The 21,377-nt window shown below is 32.3% G+C and overlaps 1 protein-coding gene across 1 annotated transcript in view; it reads left to right on the forward strand.

Annotated features, from left to right (window-relative positions):
* The window catches only part of LOC111615637 (nose resistant to fluoxetine protein 6-like), a 45,156-nt gene that overhangs the window by 1,521 nt on the left and 22,258 nt on the right, over positions 1-21,377 (forward strand). The window contains exons 2-7 of the mRNA XM_023357055.1: positions 12,135-12,229; positions 12,871-13,044; positions 18,826-18,919; positions 19,071-19,157; positions 19,216-19,378; positions 20,461-20,543. Coding sequence (XP_023212823.1) covers positions 12,148-12,229; positions 12,871-13,044; positions 18,826-18,919; positions 19,071-19,157; positions 19,216-19,378; positions 20,461-20,543 — 683 coding nt within the window. The 5' untranslated portion in view covers positions 12,135-12,147. The remainder of the gene's footprint in view (positions 1-12,134; positions 12,230-12,870; positions 13,045-18,825; positions 18,920-19,070; positions 19,158-19,215; positions 19,379-20,460; positions 20,544-21,377) is intronic.

Genomic DNA, 21,377 nt, shown 5'->3' on the forward strand with positions numbered 1-21,377 from the left:
TAATTATAATAAAGTTACAATAAATTAAGTTAATATATAATTATATATACAGTACCTAATTTATATATAATTAATATATAATTATATGTACAGTACCTAATTTATATATAATTTATATATAATTATATGTACAGACGAAACTAAACTCAACTTACCCGCCTAAATGTCCGTAGCGTGGCGCTACAGACGGCGGGAATGTAGTTCGGCTGCCCGATGACGTTTTACATAATTATAGGAGTTTTTTACGGATACCGTCGCAATTTTTTCGCAGTTTTATAGGAATCGTAATTATAGAAACCGTAATTATAGGGAGTTCTACTGTATTATTTAATGTTAATATATCTCTGGCTTTCTTTGATTTGCTGAAATATTTGATGATATTGACAAATTTGGCGCGACAATCTTCTATTTGGTTTTTTTTTTAATACTCCTTTTTCCTTTTTTTTTCATTAGGTGGTCATCATTTTTCCTTACAGGAATAAGAGTCACCCTTGTCCCGCTAATAGCATTACAAGGGAAACATGTTCTTTATTATCTTATTCTTTTTTCAGCAATACATCAATTGTAACAATAAAGTTTATAAAAGGAACAATAAAACAAGGTATCTTGCCTTTACAGAATTGTGGCTATTTGCCACAGTAGAGCGGGAGCAGCTCGTTCCTCGCCCTTTTAACACAGTATATTTCGCGTGAAGTTTCTTATATCATGCACTAAATCTCGATTTCGGATGAGCATATATAAGTCCATACAATCAGTGTTACCGGTTTGTTCTGCAATAAGATGCAATTGCATTCTTTCTAGCTCATGCTTTACGCATGTTGTTAGAAGATGTTCTAAGCTTTCTATGTCTTCTTTACATTCACATAAACTCTCTTGGTCTTTTCCAATCCTTTGCAAGTATTCTTTCGTATTACAGTGATTTGAATACAGTTGTGTTCTTATATAGTCAACTGGTAACCATCTCAATTCCTTAATTCTTTCCTCTACACTAGGGAGTAGCCAATAGGTATATCTCCCTTTTTCACTGTAAGTCCATCTCTCTTGCCAAACTTCGGTTGTATGATGTCTTAGTAATTTTTTAACGTGAGAAAGTGGTATTTTCTTATAAGCTATGTTGGTCAGGTTACTGGCCTCTTTTGCCAGAGTGTTGGCTCTTTCGTTGCCCTGAACTCCAACATGGGTCTTTACCCATTTTATTTTTATTTTAGTTCTGTTATCTTTTATTAACCTTTTAACTTCCATTGCCATGTAACTAGTGTCATTGAGCTGTTGCAGCGTTTGTATCGCTGCTCTACTATCCGTGTGAACAATAACTAAGCCTGTTACTTGAGCGGAGATGCTCCACCTTACAGCCATTACAATGGCATATAACTCCGCTTGATAGACCGAGCAATGGTCTGCCAGTCTGTATTAGTCCTTGTGGATTTCTTTTCCATTATTTATCACTACGTAGGATGCACCCACTCTGTCATCAATCTTCGATCCGTCTGTGAATATATCTGTGTTTGCTCTCTCATTATCATCAGCAATTTCTATTGCCTTTCTTTCGTATGGCTTCGGCATTTCCTTTGCTCTTGGTTTTAGTTCAAAATCTGTACTATTATAAAGCCTTCCCCTAAAGTAATGGAGAGCCCTTTTCTACTCATGTATTTCATTGCATTCTCTTTTATTATTAAATCAACGGGCGGCTCTCCCGCTATGACCAGTAGCGCATCTGTAGAAATCGTGCGATATCCTTTTGTTACTCTTAAGAGTGCTATACATTGTGCACTTAGAAGTTTTCGTTTAATTGTGTTTTTCTCCGCTGCTGTGAACCAAGCACTCGCAGCATAAGTGACCTTCGGGATAAATACCCCTTTGTATATAATATGTAGAGCCTCTGTGTTGAGGCCCCAGTTACTGCGTGCTACTCTGGCCAGTGCATTGAATATGTTGGTACATGCCGTTCTTACTGCCGTAGCGTGAGGGAACCAATGTCAGGCGATGATCTAGGACAACACCTAAGTAGGTGATTTTTTTTTCAACCTTGATTCCTTCACCAGCCATTTTGATTGTTGGTACCCGCTTATATAAGTCATGTGTTGCTCCCTTAGTAAACACTATAGCTTTCGTTTTCCTGGGGTTAAAATAGAGTTTTAGCTCCTTCCCCTTGTCAGATACTAGTCCATGCACATGGTTAGCTTTTTCTTCTATTTGTCGTCTTGAGTTTGCTCCAAAAACAAGTAACATATCATCTGCGTATGCAAATTCTTAAACGTTATCCCCTTTTTCTACTTTCAAAAAGTTATCATATACTATGTTCCAAAACAAAGGTCCTGAATTTGACCCTTGTGGGCAACCTCTATTGAGAGACTTTGTGGTGTACTATAAGTAATTTTTTGTCGTGAAGGTAATTTTCTACTACCTTATAGATGTTACTAGGGCATCTTGCTTTTCTAAGCGTACTGAGAATCAGGGGTCACCATGCGTGGTCGAATGCCCCCTAAATGTCCAGACTTATTGCACAGCAATATTTGTTCTTATTCAGTGTGTTATTTATGACTTCAATGACCTTTACTATTATGTCTTCAGTAGACCTATTCGGCAGAAACCCAAACTGCTTCGGGCTCAGATATTCATTTTCTTGAAGATGGTATATTACTCTTTGACTTATTAGGTAATCCAATACCTTTCCTAGGGTTGGTAGAAGGCTCAGCGGCCTATAACTCTTGGCCAAGCTTTTGTCAATATTATTTCCTTTTGGGATTATTATTAATTTTCCTTCTTTCCAAATTTGCGGAAAAATTCCGTACTTGAGACACAAGTTATAGATCTCTCGCACATACTTTGGGTTCAGGTTCCATATTCTATGTATTATTTTGGCCACAAGGCCATCTTTACCAGGCCCTCTTTCTGGTTGTAGTCGGCGGACTGCAGTGTCCACCTCCCGCATTGTGAACTCCGGGTCTATCGACCCTTGATAGGGTAAATTTATTCCGTTCCTTATCTCCCGTTGGTTTTGGGAGTCTCCGGATCGTCACTTGGGAAAAACGTGTTCATTAGTGTGTTAACTGTGTTATTAATACCCTCTGTATGGCCGTTTTCATTATCAGAAATCGCTGTAAGGTATTGAGGCATTTTTAGCTTCCCTGCACAAGCTTTATACAAGTAGCTCCAAGGCTTAGTCGAGCTCTGTGAGCAAAATTCTCTTCAAGATTTCAATTTACTATCCTTTATGCGTCCTTTATACATCCTACATTGCTCTAAGTATTCTCATATTCTCTGCCTTCTTTCTTCCTCTACTCTAGTCCTCTGATATCTTCGGCGTAACCGATTATTCTCTCTTCGCAGTTCGCCCAATTCCCTCGTCCACCATGAGACATTTTTCCTTCCTCTCTTTTTCCTCGGAATTGTTTCATTACAGACGCTAATGATAGAGTTATGAAAATCACTAATCAGTCTCTCTGCATCCTCACTGTTCTTAATTTTATTAAAGTCTTGTAATTCCATTACATTTGCCATTTTACTGTCAAAGAGTGGCCAATTGGCACGGGTAGTTGCATATTAATTTGTTTCTATTTCATCAATCTGATCATCTTGTTTTAGCTCAAAGAAAATGTAGCTATGATCGCTTAGGCTACTAATTGGTGCTACGTTCCAGTCTTTAATTAGAGTTAGTGCTCTTCCATTACTAAGTGTCACATCAATCCAGCTCCGCCCTATTGGGGCGTCAAATGTGGGCAGTGATTCCGGATCGTTCAGGATATATAAGTCATTTGTGTTGACAAACTCCAATAAATCTTCTGCCTTCTTATAATTTTTGGGGTCACCCCACAGTTCAGAGTGAGCATTCAAGTCTCCTGCAATGATAATGTGACTGTTTTTGTTGGTGTTAATCAATTCATGTAGTTTATTTAAGAGAGGACTTAACGCGTCCGTTATTGGGCAGTAGACACTCACCATTACTATGTTGGTATTTCCATTATACACTTCCACACTAGTCATGTACTTATCACTCCAGTTGGTGTAAAAAAGCACTGGAATATGCTGGTTGTTAATTATAATCATAGTTCTAGGATTTTCTTCAGACGAGTATAATGTTCTGTAAGATTCTCTTAGGCAACTCGGGACTCCTCTTCTACAGTATGGTTCTTGTACTAATGCAATATCGATATCTTCCATTGTTTTGCATAAGGCTGAAGTGGCACCTATAGATTTTTCAGCATTTATTTGTACGATTCTAAGCTTATTAGTACTTTCTTGCTGTTTAGTTCACCCCATAGTCTGTCTTGGCAATAATTAGCTTTCTTATTTTCTGTATGAGGGGCACTTCTTGTCACATGCATTATGCTTTACCTCTTTCAACTATTCTCTCTTGCAATTGCAACATTCTGGTTGTCCTTTCTTTGGACATTCTTTATATCTACGGCCCTGTCCACAATGACTGCAGACGAGCCCTCTTTCAGTACAATCCTTGGCCATATGGCCAATTTTGCAACATTTGAAACATTGCATCACATTTATATATTCATCAATTCCGCATCTAGTCCATCCTACATTTACTTTTTTCTTGGGCAGTAGCAATCTTCGTACCCGTGGGCTGACTTCAGCAACCCAGTTCACTGTCTTTCTTTCCCTGTTACAATATTTAAACTTTAGATCCACTTCACTTTTGTATTCATTTATTTCTAGATTACTATTGATAACTTCGTTTTGCTCGTACAAGCGCTCCAAAACTTCATCCCTTGGGGTTTCGGCAGCAATCCCATATATCACTATTCTTGGCTTTCTTCTGACCGGCTCACGCGTCCACAGATCAGTCTTATCTTCTATTGCTCGTTGTAGCTTTTGTTTCTCTTCTGTTGTTGCTACCTCTATCGCAACTCCACCTCTTCTAAGCTTTCTCACCACCTGGATACCCACTCCAATTTCTCGCAGGTTTATACTTTTCTTAAGCTGTTCTTTCGTTTCTTCAGCGTTTCCATCTTCAGCAATCGGTTGTACCAGTAAGATTTCTTTTTGTGGTCGTGGCTTTTAGGCTGTTATCTGTGCATAGCTTGGCACAGGTGCACTTGGTTGATTAAGCACTTTATCTAGCTTATCGTTGATAATATCCATCATGGTTTGCAATGGCATTCTTTCACAGTCTCTTAGCAGATCAATTATCTTGTTGATCTTCTCGCTGATAAAGGCCACGTGCTCTTTCGTGCCCAGCCAGCAGTTGCTATTCTCTAGCATGTATTCTTCAATCTCATCACGGATACCTTCCACGATACTTATATTGTCGCTCAGTAGAGTAACTTCCATTTTCTGGGACAAAACCTTGTCGTCGGATTCTGCCATGTGGGGCCTTTTGGCCATAGTCCTGAACAGGACTTTTATCGTTTTAAACAGAACGCAGTAGCTGTTTGGCTTCACCCCACAGGGGTTACTAACAGGCAGGACCAATGGGAGGTACAGCTACCGCTTCCCCTTGGTTTTGTTATAGCGCAAAAATGAGAACACGAAACGTAAGGCAAATAAGGCCTAAAAGACGTTTGATAATAGCTCTTGAAAAATGCAAACAATACAATTGGGGCACCCTGCCCACTCCTTCTGCCCTGTCGGCGCTAAGAGGGCCTTTTATAGCAGGCCCATTATGGGTTCGGCCAGGCCCACAATGAGGCGACCAGGTGGTGAGGGACAGGGCAAGGCATATCCGAACGGAACATCCCCGAAAATTTCCTGGGGTTTCTTTCACGCGTCCGGTTCCGAGCCCGGGTCCCCCAGAGCAGTAAGTTGCCACCTTGGCCGCTCGGCCATCCGGCCGTCCTATTTGTTTATAAATGTTTACATAATCTTTACATATACACAACAAATTTAAAAAAGTAAATAAACAATTGTAAAATAATCTGTTTTACTTAAGTATTTAAATGTTAATTTAAAATACGCGTGGTCACTTCAATTATTTAAAAAATTGTAAGAATTATTTTAAATTAATTAAAACTATGGAAATATATTTAGTAATAAAAACGAATAATTTAATAGTGTAACCATCTACCAGAATTTGAAAAAAAATGTAGGAGAAACTAAGACTTTACTGGTTCCAGATAATATGTGATACCACATTGTCCTTGTACTCAAATTTATACTTGATATTTTAGTTTTTAATGTATGAGTTACATTGGGAAATTGTAAATGCAGTGCACTGCATACGTTGGTTGTTCCGTTGTATTGGCTGATTATTGGTGTAATTGTTATGTTGTTACCATGTGTTTGTAAGCTGATGAGGGGTCCTTGTACCGAAAATGCATACAGTACTTACTTAAATTTGAAATGTGATTATTAAATTAAAGACCAACGTTTTTTATAAAAGTTCTGGTCCTCATTTCTGTTGGCATCGGTGTTAAGCCCTGAAAATTCTTATACTCTATTTATTAGGTTAATTAATTCTGTCTAATTTATAGGCGTGAGCAAAAAGCGTTGTTTATAACTATTTGTTAATGCAATTGGTGCACCAAGTTGGTCGCCAATTGTGTGAACTACAAACATTGTAAACTTCATTGTGGTCTACTCTCACCAAGAAAGAACCCGCCAACGACGAACTACTTGGTAAACAACGTCATTACAAGCCACTAAGCCTCAAGGCACCCTGCTCTTAAATTCTATTGTGATGTATTGTTCTATATGGATCAACAATCAATCAATCAATCAATCGTTTTTATTAGGTGCTCGAGGCACATACTCAGCACCGCAAGAGCACAGCTGAGAAAAATTATATACATTTACAATAGTACATATTAACAGTGTATACAAAACTGTCAGTTAAATACAAAATATTACAGAGAGAATAATCAATACATTAATAACATTAATACAGAATAACAATGAAATATTATTAAAGAATAGCAATGTATACAGAGTTATCATATGTAGAAAATATTGCAGACAGAGTATTTAGAACTTAATAACTAACATAAGAAAAATAAACTTAANTGATGTATTGTTCTATATGAATCAACAATGTGATCTCTGAATATATAACTGTCCATCAGCCAAAATGGCACTTTCTACTGTATATTTATGTCAGGATTATTTTTGATCATTGCGATGCAAGTCAATTATGAGATCCTGCCTTTCCTCATCCTTCCAAGATTTGAACTATCATTTTTTACTCCCTTCCTCTTTTCTTCCACTACACTTCCTCCTCTCCTTGTTTTTTTTTATTTTATTACATGGGCTAAGTCTCACTACAACCCTTCACCTATAAACTAAACTAAAGTCTAAAGCTTTACAAGTTAAAAGTCTTCATTAAGCAAGTATTTATGACATTTATAAATAATGCAATTTTAATATAGCTCACAAGTTATTATGTACCCATAAATCATATTTATATTCTTACATTCAAACAGATATAATTACAATAATAGTTACTTAATTGATTGTTAAATGATATAAAATATATTACAGTAAATTAATATAAAAATATTAATTGCCTTTATTTAGAATTGTTCTCGGCATGTTTATTGCATGGGTAGGATTAGCAACGTTAACAGAAATATTAATGAGACTTCATATTATTCCTTTGAAAGCCAGTAAAGGTAAGTCTTTAACCCCCGTATTCACCAATGCGAGTTAGAGTTAGGGTTAACTCTCGAGTTATTGGTAAATTAGTATTCACCAACTCCGAATCACGAGTCAAACACAATAACTCTAACTCTAGAAAATCGACGAGTAGACTATAACTCTAGGTTTTATGTTTGCGCGAAGCGATCTATTTCAAAGAAAAATGGCGAAATTCGACTAGGACGAAGCCGAGATGCTAGAAAATCTGAAATATGTAGATTATATAGATCGTATGGAACGAAGAAGTGGGCGGATTATTTCTCCAAAAAGAAATGACCTTGGACGATTACGACTTTCTATGTCGATATCGTTTGCCAAAAGAGAGTGTAAGAAACATACTAGAACGAATTGGTCAGAATTTAGTTTCTACATCATCGAAAAATTATGCAATGTCGCCGATAAAACAACTGTTGTTGGTTCTACGTTTTTATGCCATGGAAACATTTCAGTTCGGCATGTACTATTTTCCATTTCGCTTTCCGCCATTTTCTATACGTGTTTGCTTTCAACCAATCAAGATTCCGCTAACGAAAGAAAACTTGTTTAATCTCGAACGCTGGATTGTTTTAAAGCATTAACTCTAGAGTAGCGTTAAACATCTAAACTAGAGTTCGTCAACTCTCTGTTTAATTCGCGTTGGTAAATACGGGGGTAAGATTATTAAAACAAACTTTTAACATATTAAAGAATGAAAATGTATCTATTATTATTCTAAAGTTAAGGAAAATGATCTTGAATGCTCTAGTTTTCGAATATATTATAAACTGTTCATAAAAATAATTTTAAAATAAATATATTTTTATCNGTTTCCACCTATCGGGCTGCGATTGGCTCATGTATTTAATCATTCTACAAAGTAATTTTCGGTTAGCGTGGAACGTATCTAAGCGTTATAAGGGGGGGTCTACTGTATGTTTAAAATCTAAAAAATCGCAATTTGTAACCTTGCAACACTGAAGTGTTAATTAATTTATTTTATTTGAATGTTGACATGAAGTGTTTATTTATTTTACGACGTTTACACTGATTCATTTAATAAGGAAAAAATTTCTTCATGAAAAAAGTTAAGTTGATAAGAATGTAGAGAAAGTTCCTGATGACGTGTTTAATAACGGACAAGCATGTCAACTCTTCCTGTGACAATAAGGTACAGCATAGAAACTTTCAATATAATATACGAAGGGAACGGTATTTATAATAACCACTTTTTTGTCATCAATATTGATTGTGTGGTTTGTTTTAGTATCATTTCTCTATTCTAGTGATTTAAATGTTTTAATCAAATTTAGTGTTTTGTTTAATTAAAACATGAACTAATAAATTACTAAGTAAAATGATAATTAAATAATAATTAAGTGTATAAACACATATATAATTAAGTTAAATAAACACATCATTTTCTTAAGATTTTTTTTATTTTTAACCACCATATTAAATATACAATACATAATAAGAGGAAGATATTTTACAAAACATATTACAGGTGATCAATATATCTATATAATTAAGAACACATGCAGAATAAAGTAAAGATGANCATAAAAAATATCTATCTTTAGAATTATTATTTTTTTATATTCTTCGAAGTGTTTATTTATTTTACAACGTTTACACTGATTCATTTAATAAAGAAAAAATTTCTTCATGAAAAAAGTTAAGTTGATAAGAATGTAGAGAAAGTTCCTGATGACGTGTTTAATAACGGACAAGCATGTCAACTCTTCCTGTGACAATAAGGTACAGCATAGAAACTTTCGATATAATGTACGAAGGGAACGGTATTTATAATAACCACTTTTTTGTCATCAATATTGATTGTGTGGTTTGTTTTAGTATCATTTCTCTATTCTAGTGATTTAAATGTTTTAATCAAATTTAGTGTTTTGTTTAATTAAAACATGAACTAATAAATTACTAAGTAAAATGATAATTAAATAATAATTAAGTGTATAAACACATATATAATTAAGTTAAATAAACACATCATTTTCTTAAGATTTTTTTTATTTTTAACCACCATATTAAATATACAATACATAATAAGAGGAAGATATTTTACAAAACATATTACAGGTGATCAATATATCTATATAATTAAGAACACATGCAGAATAAAGTAAAGATGAAAGCAGTAGCAGAGTAGAAGGGTAAAACAGTAAATTTTAAAATATATACACGCATAGAATTAAGTTAACATAATATGTGGATAAACATTGAGAAAAGAAAGAAAAGGTTAGATGTAGAGTACATTATAAAAGGAAGTACAGTCGACCCCCTATAATTACGGTCCCAATAATTACGATTCCTATAAAACTGCAAAAAATTGTGACGGTATCCGTAAAAAAAAGGTAAAAAACTCCTATAATTACGTAAAACGTCATCGGGCAGCCTAACTAATTTCCCGCTGTCCGTAGCGCCACGCTACGGAGAAATTTCTATCGTCTGGACAGTATTATATAAATTATATATAAATTAGGTACTGTATATATAATTATATATTAACTTATTGTAACTTTGTTATAATTAAATATATAATTTCCGCCGTCTAGCGTGGCGCCACGCTACGGAGATTTTTACGCTAACTATCGTCTGTACAGTATGTAAATTAGGTACCGTAAGTCTAATACAGTACTGTAATTTTATACATTTCTTGTGAAAGAAACATTTCTTATTCAACGGCGATTAAAATTATTTATATTAATGATGTCTCCAAAGTTCAACGAAGTTTTCGCAGAAAAATAAGTTATCAGAAATCGGCCGTGGTTTGGTGTGCTGCTTCGCGACGAAAACAAGCTTTAACAATGGGGTTGTCGAATGGTGCATACTCGGTAAGTAATCATACAATTTTTTGTTTATAGCGTAGTTTATACGGATTATTTCCAAAAAATATATACGTATTTTGGAAATTTTGAGTTGGATTAGACTAGAATCGATTAATTTTATGGAAGAAAACCTTTCAATCAGCCGTAGTCCGTAAACTTTACACGTGTCGGGCTGTGATTGAAACGACTCGTAAGAAATCGGATTCCTAAAAAATGGAACTTATCTATGATCTTATAGGGGGTCGACTGTATACAGTATTTAAATGTGGCGGGCCACGTGGCGAGGTCAATGACCTATCATTCTTTGTTCCTAATATACACTATAACTCGAGAAATAATGATCCGTATGAATGAATTTTTTTACCGAGCTCGTAAAGATGGGCCTTCTCTCGATCACCTGAGTTAAAAGCGACGATGGCCTAAAAGAGAAGTCAGAAGGCCGGCCGAAAAATGGCTATAAACGGCCGCGGCAAAAGAGAAATTAATCGGTAAAATCCCATGTCAAGCGAAACGGGAAAGAATGACAAGTACGATGGTACCTTCACGAAGAACCTACGACTCGCCGTTAGCGAGAAAAAGTAGTCCGAAAAACGGCCACGTGGCCTCGGCCAAAAAACAGCCGTAAAACCCGAAAAAATTGGCTGATTTAAAAAAAGCAAACGGCGTTCGACAGTGCACGGATTACGGAGTACACGCTGTAGAAATCACTTACCGATGTAACGTAGAATAGTTAAAATCTAAATTCAAATCGGAGCACCATAGTTCTCGCGGTAATGCTTGACCATACAATATGGCCGACTTATATGCATCAACACAGACAAATCTTTTTATTTCGTAACATAGGTTACATTGCAGATTCCGCAGTAGCATAATCTGCTTACAATTATTTATAAAAAATATATAAATGTAGTAATAACAATACAATAGTCGGAGAGTTAGTCGTATTTTACAATTATTGACATAAGTATACATATACAAATATACTGTTTATGTTGAGCAAAGAAAATTAAAATAAAATGAAGTAGATAATCGACAATTATAATGGTTTACATAGTATTACGAGGGCAAAAAAAAGTTAATAGAAACAAAAATAATGCTGGTGGTTATGTACTGAGGAGTTGCAGCGCTGTGGTCTGTTGAGGTCTATTAGGTAGATCCCTGCTGGGCATGTCAAGAGTTGATTCCAACATTGACAGCAGAGCACCTCATAAGTGTCCGTGTATAGTGTCTGGTTATATGGATCAACAATGCGATTTCAGTATGTATAACTGTCCATCAGCCAAAATGGCACTTTGTGCTGTATATTTGAGTCAGGATTATTTTTGATCATTGCGATGCAAGTCAATTATGAGATTCTACCTTTCCTCATCCTTCCAAGATTTCGACTTTCACTTTTCACCCCCTTCCTCTCCTCTTCCGCTACACACCCTCCTCTCCTTCTTTCCTTATTTTATTACATGGGCTAAGTCTCACTACAACCCTTCGCCTATAAACTAAATTAAAGTCTAAAGCTTTACAAGTAAAAAGTCTTCATTAAGCAAGTACTCATGACATTTATAAATAATGCAATTTTAATATAGCTCTTAAGTTATTATTAACCCATAAATCATATTTATATTCTTACATTCAAACATATATAATTACAATAATAGTTACTTAATTGATTGTTAAATGATATAAAGTATATTACAGTAAATTGATATAAAAATATTAATTGCCTTAATTTAGAATTGTTCTCAGCATGTTTATTGCATGGATAGGATTGGCAACGTTAATAGAAATATTAATGAGACTTCATATTATTCCTTTGAAGGCGAGTAAAGGTAAGTCTTTAAGATTATAAAAACATACATTCTCATTCTTAATTAAATATGTTAAAAGTATCTATTATTATTCTAACATTAAGAAAAATGATCTTGAATGCTTTTATTTTCAAATATATTCCTGAATAGTTCATAATACAGTAGAACCTCGAAAACTCTGCCTAATGTGGACCGAAGAGTGGCCGAGTTTGTGAAAATGCCGGGATATCGGGAATAAGGTTAAAAAAATAAGTACGTGTGTTTCCTCAGAAAATACTGTACTGTACTTATATGTATTGTTTACTTGAGAATACAACAGAGAATAAACTGCCCAAATACCCTTAAACAAAGGAAAATATGTCCTTTATGAAGGCATAGAGCCTTTACTACATGAAAATGAAAATTAATGAATACGCTGTACAGTAATTTACCTGATATGACAGACCTCAGAAAAATAATTTATGAGGCATAAAGCTGTCTATAATAAAAATTAATTTACTAAGGATTTTTTTGCCCTGCCAGGGTGTGGCCGAGTTATCCGGAGTGCCGGGTTATCGAGAGCAGAGTTTTCGAGGTTCACCTGTAACAATAATTCTAAAATAAATATATTTTTATCAGTTAACTGTACCTAAATATGAATTTATTAATGTTTGTTATTTTAGGTAGATTTTTTGAGTATATTCTCGTTGCTTCTCCTTTCAAATCTCTACATAAATTATATTCGACGAATTTTGATGAAAGTACAAAGTCGATGTGCGGTGTAAAATTTCTTCTAATAAATATTGTGGTGTTGGGACATATATGCGGGGCAGGATTATTTTTCACTACAATAGGAGGTATTTTTCCTTTACTGTAAGATATATGATTTAATATTTCTAAATATTTATGCCACAACGTATTCAAAGGTCTTCCACCGTAACACAATTTTAATTGTTGTTCAATTAATTCATTATCATAATTAATATGGAAAATGTAATTATATTTTCAACTACGTTTTTAAAAAGTAGTGTATCGTGTTATGTAATGACAAATTTCTAGTTTAATCCTGTTTTTTATTGTGTTACGAACATGCGATGATAATTATTTATATTTATTTCGACAGATGAAAAGTTGCGACCTTATTCATTTTATAAAAATTATAAGAAAATTTTTTGTTAATTTATTAAGAATTATATACGGATAATTTTGAAATTAAAGTTTTACATATATTATATATATTTTTATCAGTTAACTGTTATATATATATATTTTTTTTTTTTTAAATCTTTATCTCACACATTAATTCATTGACAATTTGCTGCGCGTCATAAATTAAGATGCAAAACAATTACTAAAGAGAATTTTTTATCAAGTTTCAAAAGTGTTTCTTAACAGGGGGCTGTTAAGTTATTCAAAAGTTTCTTCTGAATGTAATAAAAAGAAAATTGACGCATAACCGAATATCGTATTGAAAAGTGAGATAAGAAAGATAAATAAAAAAAACTAAATACAGTACGAAAACTTTATTTGTTATTTCTTACGACTTTGTTAGTACCGACGAAATAAATGCAAATATACTTACTTCGCAGTATTTACTTCTTTCATTCCAAAGTAATTATAAGAAATTTTTAATGCTTGGAATTTTAAAAATAATTAGGAACAATAGTAGGCTTTAAAAATTTAAATGTTTTTGCAAAAGATATGCAAAATCTTTACCACAAGTTGTGAGTGTTTTAGTATCGACTTTGGATCGAATAATAGTGAATTTCTTTCTTATATTGTGTGCCTAGTTTTTTTTATTTATAATTAACCCATAAAATTGAGCAAAACACAGAAAAACGCATTAGAAAAATTTTTAATGTAAGTAATCGCGGACCAGCACCATCAAACAGAAAATATAGTGAAGAAAATAGATAATGAAATAATAAAGTTATGTTTTCCACTTATTATATTAAAAAATAAATTGATTTTTGTATTACTTTATTATAGATAATTTAACGAATATGAATTAATATTAAAAACATTGCGGTCACAAAAAATTATGAAATATGTGATTGGCTTCGTGTATAAAAAAGTTAATAATTACTGCTCTAACGTATGTCGTAGCAGGAAATACAACTTTGTTGTACAGAATATAAAACACCATTTCTACAGTTTAACGGAATGACAGATTAGTATGGTCTTGTCGAAACAATTATTCCATTTTTTTATCTTGTCGTTTATGTAAATTTATGTAACAGACAAGTCTACATCAAACTACTGTGTATAGTTTTTTATTATTCTCAGTTCGGAAATTTAGTGTTTCGCTTATATAAAGGCAGTCGTACGTTACATAAACGGATTTTTTTTAATTTGTCAGAAATAAAATACAGTAGAGCCTCGAAAACTCGGCCTAATGTGGACCGAAGGGTGGCCGTGTTTGTGAAAATGCCGGGTTATCGGGAATGGGGTTAAAAAAAATAAGTGTGAGTGTTTCCTCAGAAAATACTGTACTGTACTTATATGTATTGTTTACTTGAGAATACAACAGAGAATAAACTGCCCAAATACCCTTAAAGAAAGGAAAAGTACGTTTTTTATGAAGGCATAGAGCCTTTACTACATGAAAATGAAAATTAATGAATACACTGTGTACAGTAATTTACCTGATAAGACAGACCTCAGAAAAATACTTTATGAGGCATAAANTCCTTTATGAAGGCATAGAGCCTTTACTACATGAAAATGAAAATTAATGAATACACTGTGTACAGTAATTTACCTGATAAGACAGACCTCAGAAAAATACTTTATGAGGCATAAAGCAGTCTTTATCATGAAAATTAATTAACTAAGGATTTTTTTGTCATGCCAGGGTGTGGCCGAGTTATCCGGCGTGCCGGGTTATCGAGTGCCGAGTTTTCGAAGCTCTACTGTATTAGCAATTAGTGTTCGGTGAAGTTATACTAACGCTAATGCATTATATGCTCTCTGGTGAATTATCTCGACAAAGAAGTGAGAACAATAGAATTCAATGTTCGACATCGTTGTATAAATTATACGCGGCAACTCGTCAGTTGTAGTTTTAGTAGGTTATTTGTAACCTATGACATTGTAAGCTTTGTTTTTAAATGCAGTGAATTATTCCTTTAATTAAAGAAATAAGCTGCGATACATACGGCATTAAGAATTTGTAATTTGTGGACTCCTCCGTCAAGTATCGCGAAACAATGTCAGAATGATGAAATTTTACGTTATCCGTTATTAAAAATAATCTCGGAAATACGTTCTCCTTATCATAACAATACTCACTTAGAAAGGACAGAGATAATTTCGAGTTGTACGAGCCTTCTACGGCCTTATATTCCACAATTCCAGTTAAAACCAAAATGGCTACGAGACTTACATCCTCCCAGTATTCGATATAAGGAACAAATGCGATGGTCGAATTTGGGCCTTCGTAATACCAATTATGTCGGTGGGTGTGCGCATTTATTACTGTTTTATGTAATGTATACAGTAATGTACAGAGATGCTAAGTTTAGAATATAGGCTATTGCCCTTTCGTAACACACACTCTGTTATATATTTTTCTTGGATCGACCTTTTCCAAGCTTTACCTGGTGACGTTGGCAATCTTCACGCATCTGCAAATTAAAATTTTGTTTTGTATATTATATGCTTATAGTTTTGACTCTTCCAATTGTCGAAAAAATATTTATAAAAAGCACTTTTACTTATTTCTAACAAACGGTGATAAACATAATTAAATCTTTATTTTTATCCATTAAAAAGGGAATTTTAATATTAGTAAAACTTCTTGTATAATTAATCTAGTTTGATCGGAATCGAAAGATGATAAGGGCAAAAAGCGCTATATTATAGTCTCAATTAAGGATGCACCGATGAGCAAAATGACTGATTACCGATTAGTGTTAATAATTTATTGTGTTAATAGTTAATTATATTATGATTTTATTATCGCATTAAATTACACATTCTTAATAAAAACATAAAATTTCATTCGATAAAAATAATTTTACAACAACTTGTTATAAAAATAATTTTTAACATGAAGGTATTTTTTTTTCTTTTTCAGATTCATGTATTAAATTAAAATGATAAATTATTATTTTGATAAACTTTATAATTTTAATTAATAACCAAATCCAAACCCTTCATGGCTTGGATTTGGATATTAATTAGAAATTAGGGGAGACCGGGGCAACTTCGGCATACGGGGGAAGTTTGTCAAGCGCTTTTTTTTAAAAACAAATTAAAAGGAGACTTTGGTTATAAGTTAGGCAGTTGAGTTTTATTGGTGGCTTGTTGAGTGTAGTGTTTTTATTGTTCTCCAACAAGCGTAGTTGAATTATCAAGCAAATTTTCATTTTCGTTCAATTCCNTAATTATATTATGATTTTATTATCGCATTAAATTACACATTCTTAATAAAAACATAAAATTTCATTCGATAAAAATAATTTTACAACAACTTGTTATAAAAATAATTTTTAACATGAAGGTATTTTTTTTTCTTTTTCAGATTCATGTATTAAATTAAAATGATAAATTATTATTTTGATAAACTTTTTAATTTTAATTAATAACCAAATTTAAACCTTTCATGGCTTGGATTTGGATATTAATTATCAATTAATTAATTCTATTGCTTGGAAATTTTTTAAGAAACATGAAAACGAGAAGTTTTCCAAGTGCAATTTATGCTAATTTATGCTTTAAAAAATGAAGAGAAAAATTTCCAAAACTAAAGAAGCTGGATGTTCATCAGTAACAACAGAAACTCATATCCAAAGACAAGAATGGTTGTCGTCCTTATTAGATCCAAGATACAAAATTAAATTTTAAAAAAAATGGCAGACAAAATAGAAAGATGGAGAATCCATAGCTTACATGATGTTGATAATTCAAAATCTCAAGAAGAATTAAATTCTGAAGCTTCTACTTCTGGAGAAGATTAACATGGAGGATAATCTCTGAGTTTTTCTAACTTATTTGATGAATTAACTTCTGGTGAATGAAAGAATAAATAAGAATAAATAAATATTAAAGTTCCCCAGCATCTGCCGTTGAAAGTGAAAGAATTTTCAGAGTTGGAGGTAACATTTAAGAGCCCTAAAAATGGTGAAATTTTCATGTTTTTGTATTACAGTTTAAGGGTTTTAAAGTTTTTATTTAAAGTTTAAATAAAACAGATAGTTTTGAATAGGTTACATTATACCTTAAATTATTTATTTTATCAATACTTATCATAACTTAAATTTTTTTTAATATTTAGATTGTCATGTAATAAATAATAAGTATATAACAGAAATATATAATTTTTTATTACTAGCGTTATACGTGACATGCTAACAAAAATGTTAAAATGCAACATTGGCCGATTATTAAAACCGATTAATCCGGAAAATGGCCGATATGTCCGATTACAGATTACTTACCGATTAATCGGTGCATCCTTAGTCTTAATGTATTCATTTTTCTTCGTTTTGTATCTCCTCCTTTTATTTTACTTGGCAACTAAAAATATTCACAGAACATCTCGAATCTTCTGTCACACGAAACTTACACATTTCGCAATAATAAATTGAATAATTGTTCGCTGGAGCGACATACTAATCTCTCCGTAATAAGGCGAAATCATTCTATTAAATTGTGGAAATCGTTTTCTTTAATACTGAACAATGGGCTGAATTTAATGTTACGCCGTAAGTTAACGGTTAAATCCTTCTTATCATATGTGCAATCAATGCAATGAATTTTGTCACGACTTTTCTTCATTCGTTTACTTTCTCAGTTGCTATTTCTACCTCGAAAACTTCTGTGAAATTAATCTGCAAATACTTGCGATGTGTTTCAATATTGGTGATACGCATATGTTCATTTTTGAAATTTGATTTATTTATTCCGGTTTCGTGATCGTTTCTTTTTAATAAGNAGGCGAAATCATTCTATTAAATTGTGGAAATCGTTTACTTTAATACTGAACAATCGGTTGAATTTCATGTTACGCCGTAAGTTAACGGTTAAATCCTTCTTATCATACGTGCAATCAATGCAATGAATTTTGTCAAGACTTTTCTTCATTCGTTTACTTTCTCAGTTGCTATTTCTACCTCGAAAACTTCTGTGAAATTAATCTGCAAATACTTGCAAAGTGTTTCAATATTGGTGATTCGCATATGTTCATTTCTGAAATTTGATTTATTTATTCTGGTTTCGTGATCGTTTCTTTTTCATATGTTTTGTATTTTTGAGTACTTAGCTGTACTTACATACAAAAAATATACATATATTTTTTGTACATTTCTTATGTATATAAATATTTATATACATAAAAAAAATGCAAATTATATCATATGCAAAATGTAAAGACCGTACTATTAAGTAAACAATAAATATTGCCGTAGTGTTTCTAATGCCTGCTATAGTTCGAAACAAACAAATATCAGTAATTCTACAGAATTACTAAATTTTGAGAGGGTTATTTTTATCAAATTGCAAAATCCGCACGGGTGAAGCCGTGAGTACACCTAGTTAATACATATTATATTCCAAGTAATAAAACTGATATTTCATACAAAACATATTTTATATTTATTCATTATTAAAAAAATAACAATAATTATATTTTAAAGAAAAATATACCAATAACTTCAAGCTTGCGGAACTTTTTTTATTCGAAATTATTCTCCAAGGCCTCACTGTGATAGAATCATTCTTCTTCTACAGGTAAGATTATTTTAATTTAAATGTTACATATAAATACAATTTTCCAAGAATATTTTCATTCTCTATCATATTAATAATAGTAACATTTATAAATTTTTGGCAAAAATACTTTTTTGTTTAAAATTAATCATGAATAATAATTTTTGGCTAGCGGGTTTATGATAATGTATCTGAGACAAGAAACTGGACGAAACTCTGCGAAATACTATATCATGCGTGTAGTCAACCGAATTATCAGGTAAAATATTTAACTCTTACTTCATTGGTTCGTGTGTTATATTTTGTTCGTCTTGCAGATATACACTTCCGATATTCTTCGCTTTGGGTACCGCAATTCTTCTGCCTCTTCTTGGAGAAGGTCCTCATTGGGATGTTGTTATTAATCAGGGAAAACACTTAGAAAGCGAATGGTGGCAATATGTCACCCATATTCATATTTACACAACCGTTGGATCTACGGTAAATGTATAAAAGTTAAAATTTAGTCTTTAATTTAAGTTTTAGACATTATGAACGATTACGTGATAATTTGCATTCACTCAAGCTGTTTTGAACAAGCCAATGTATTAGATATATGCTATTTATCGTTAAGGTACAAATGTTTTTAATGTGTAACATATAATATAAAGGTAATTTTAAGGTTTCCTGAACTCTCTTTCACTTTAAACTTTTGTATAACGATGTTTTGTTTAGGACGTTTTTTATTTGACTATTTGTAACGTCAATTGTTTGTTAAAAGAAACGGAACTTGCTATAAATTTTGCAACTTTTATCAGTGGGAAAATTCAGTAGGCCTATAAATGTGGTTGTCTGTGATGCGAAAAATGTCTAAAATTCCATTTCAATTCGTTTTATTTAAAGTTAGCTATTATATTTAATTTCTCTTTACAAATAAAAACATTCTTTACGAAGTAATTTTGATAAATTAAATATTATTAAAATTTTTCGATAATGAAATATAGTGCAGATCAACACCAGCGTATCGCTAGAGCAGGTTGCTTTTGCTTCTGCAATTCCTTTGTTGTCTAATTTCATTTTCCGCCTTTGTTGCACGTTAATGAAATAAGCACTGTTCATACGTCACAGAAAACAGATCGAATTGTGATATTATGCAAACAGAAAGCATTATTATTGAACCATCAAGACCAATGGTTAGTTTAATTATTAGATAAGGATTATTTCAGAGAAATTCTTTTGTAATCGGTTTAAAAAGGCTATTTATAGGTTTATTAATAATTACATTCAACTGTAATGTGCAGAAAACTAAGTAACATCTGAAATCTATTTAATTTTATTGCATAGATTATTATTAATTTTTTATAAAAATATAAAAGTAACATGAAAAACGTTTAAATACGAAATATTTTTGACGGGAAAATTTAAATTTATAAAAGGAAAAGTTTTGTTATTTCTTCAAGTCTATGAATGCACTTATGGATATTACTGGTATGGATGTGTATGATACTTTTTATAGACAAATTGAGTAAAATATTAGTAGTTTTAACAGTTTTTAATTCGTCTACTTTATAAAACATTTTTAGGAGTTTATCGACGTAATATGGTTCCTCAGTGCGTTGCTGCAACTTACCATCTTAATGTCACTGTTATTATGTATTGTTGACAGGTAAGAATTCTACAATTTATTTTTTATAAATAGATAAAAATGTAACTTTATTTCTGTACTATGATTACCTGATATAATGATAAATCGATGAGATAAGCTTTAGTAAAGTGTTTTAACTATTTGGGAGTGTTTAATCCATATGGGGTGATATCTATTGGTGCGTAACGAAAGGTCATATATGTCCGTCATAATAAGGTCGCCTAGGATCCTGAATTGCATCTGTACAGACTTACAAAATGTTTTTGTTTACTAAAATTTATAAAGTATAATAAATCCTGATAATATACAAGTCATAGTTGCCATTTTAAGTTTTTAATTGTGTTTGCTTACTGTTTGCAAACACGACAAACCGAAAATTACTCAAACGCTAGAAATTACAGCCGTAAATATGTGAGGCAGTGTCCAAGAACACCTACTTTAATTTTGACTATATATGTTCGTGGCGTGCCGTTTATGGAAGCTATGGAAGCGGCGCTTATATTGTATTTCTTAAATTATAAATAAACTACATATGTTGCGATTATTTTCATATTATAAAGTACTGTACTTTCAATTGCTTAAAATTAATATTTTATTATAACTGCAGTATGCGTTATTCATTATATATAAAAAACAATAAGTGTATGTATATTTCCAATGGACGTGCCGNTTTTTGTTTACTAAAATTTATAAAGTATAATAAGTCCTGATAATATACAAGTCATAGTTGCCATTTTAAGTTTTTTATTGTATTTGTTTACTATTTGCAAACACGACAAACCGAAAATTACTCAAACGATAGAAATAACAGCCGTAAAAATGTGAGGCAGTGTCCAAGAACACCTACTTTAATTT

Source organism: Centruroides sculpturatus, unplaced genomic scaffold (genome assembly GCF_000671375.1).
Source record: "Centruroides sculpturatus isolate CEXI.00-Female unplaced genomic scaffold, Cexi_2.0 scaffold2173, whole genome shotgun sequence".
Taxonomy (NCBI): domain Eukaryota; kingdom Metazoa; phylum Arthropoda; class Arachnida; order Scorpiones; family Buthidae; genus Centruroides; species Centruroides sculpturatus.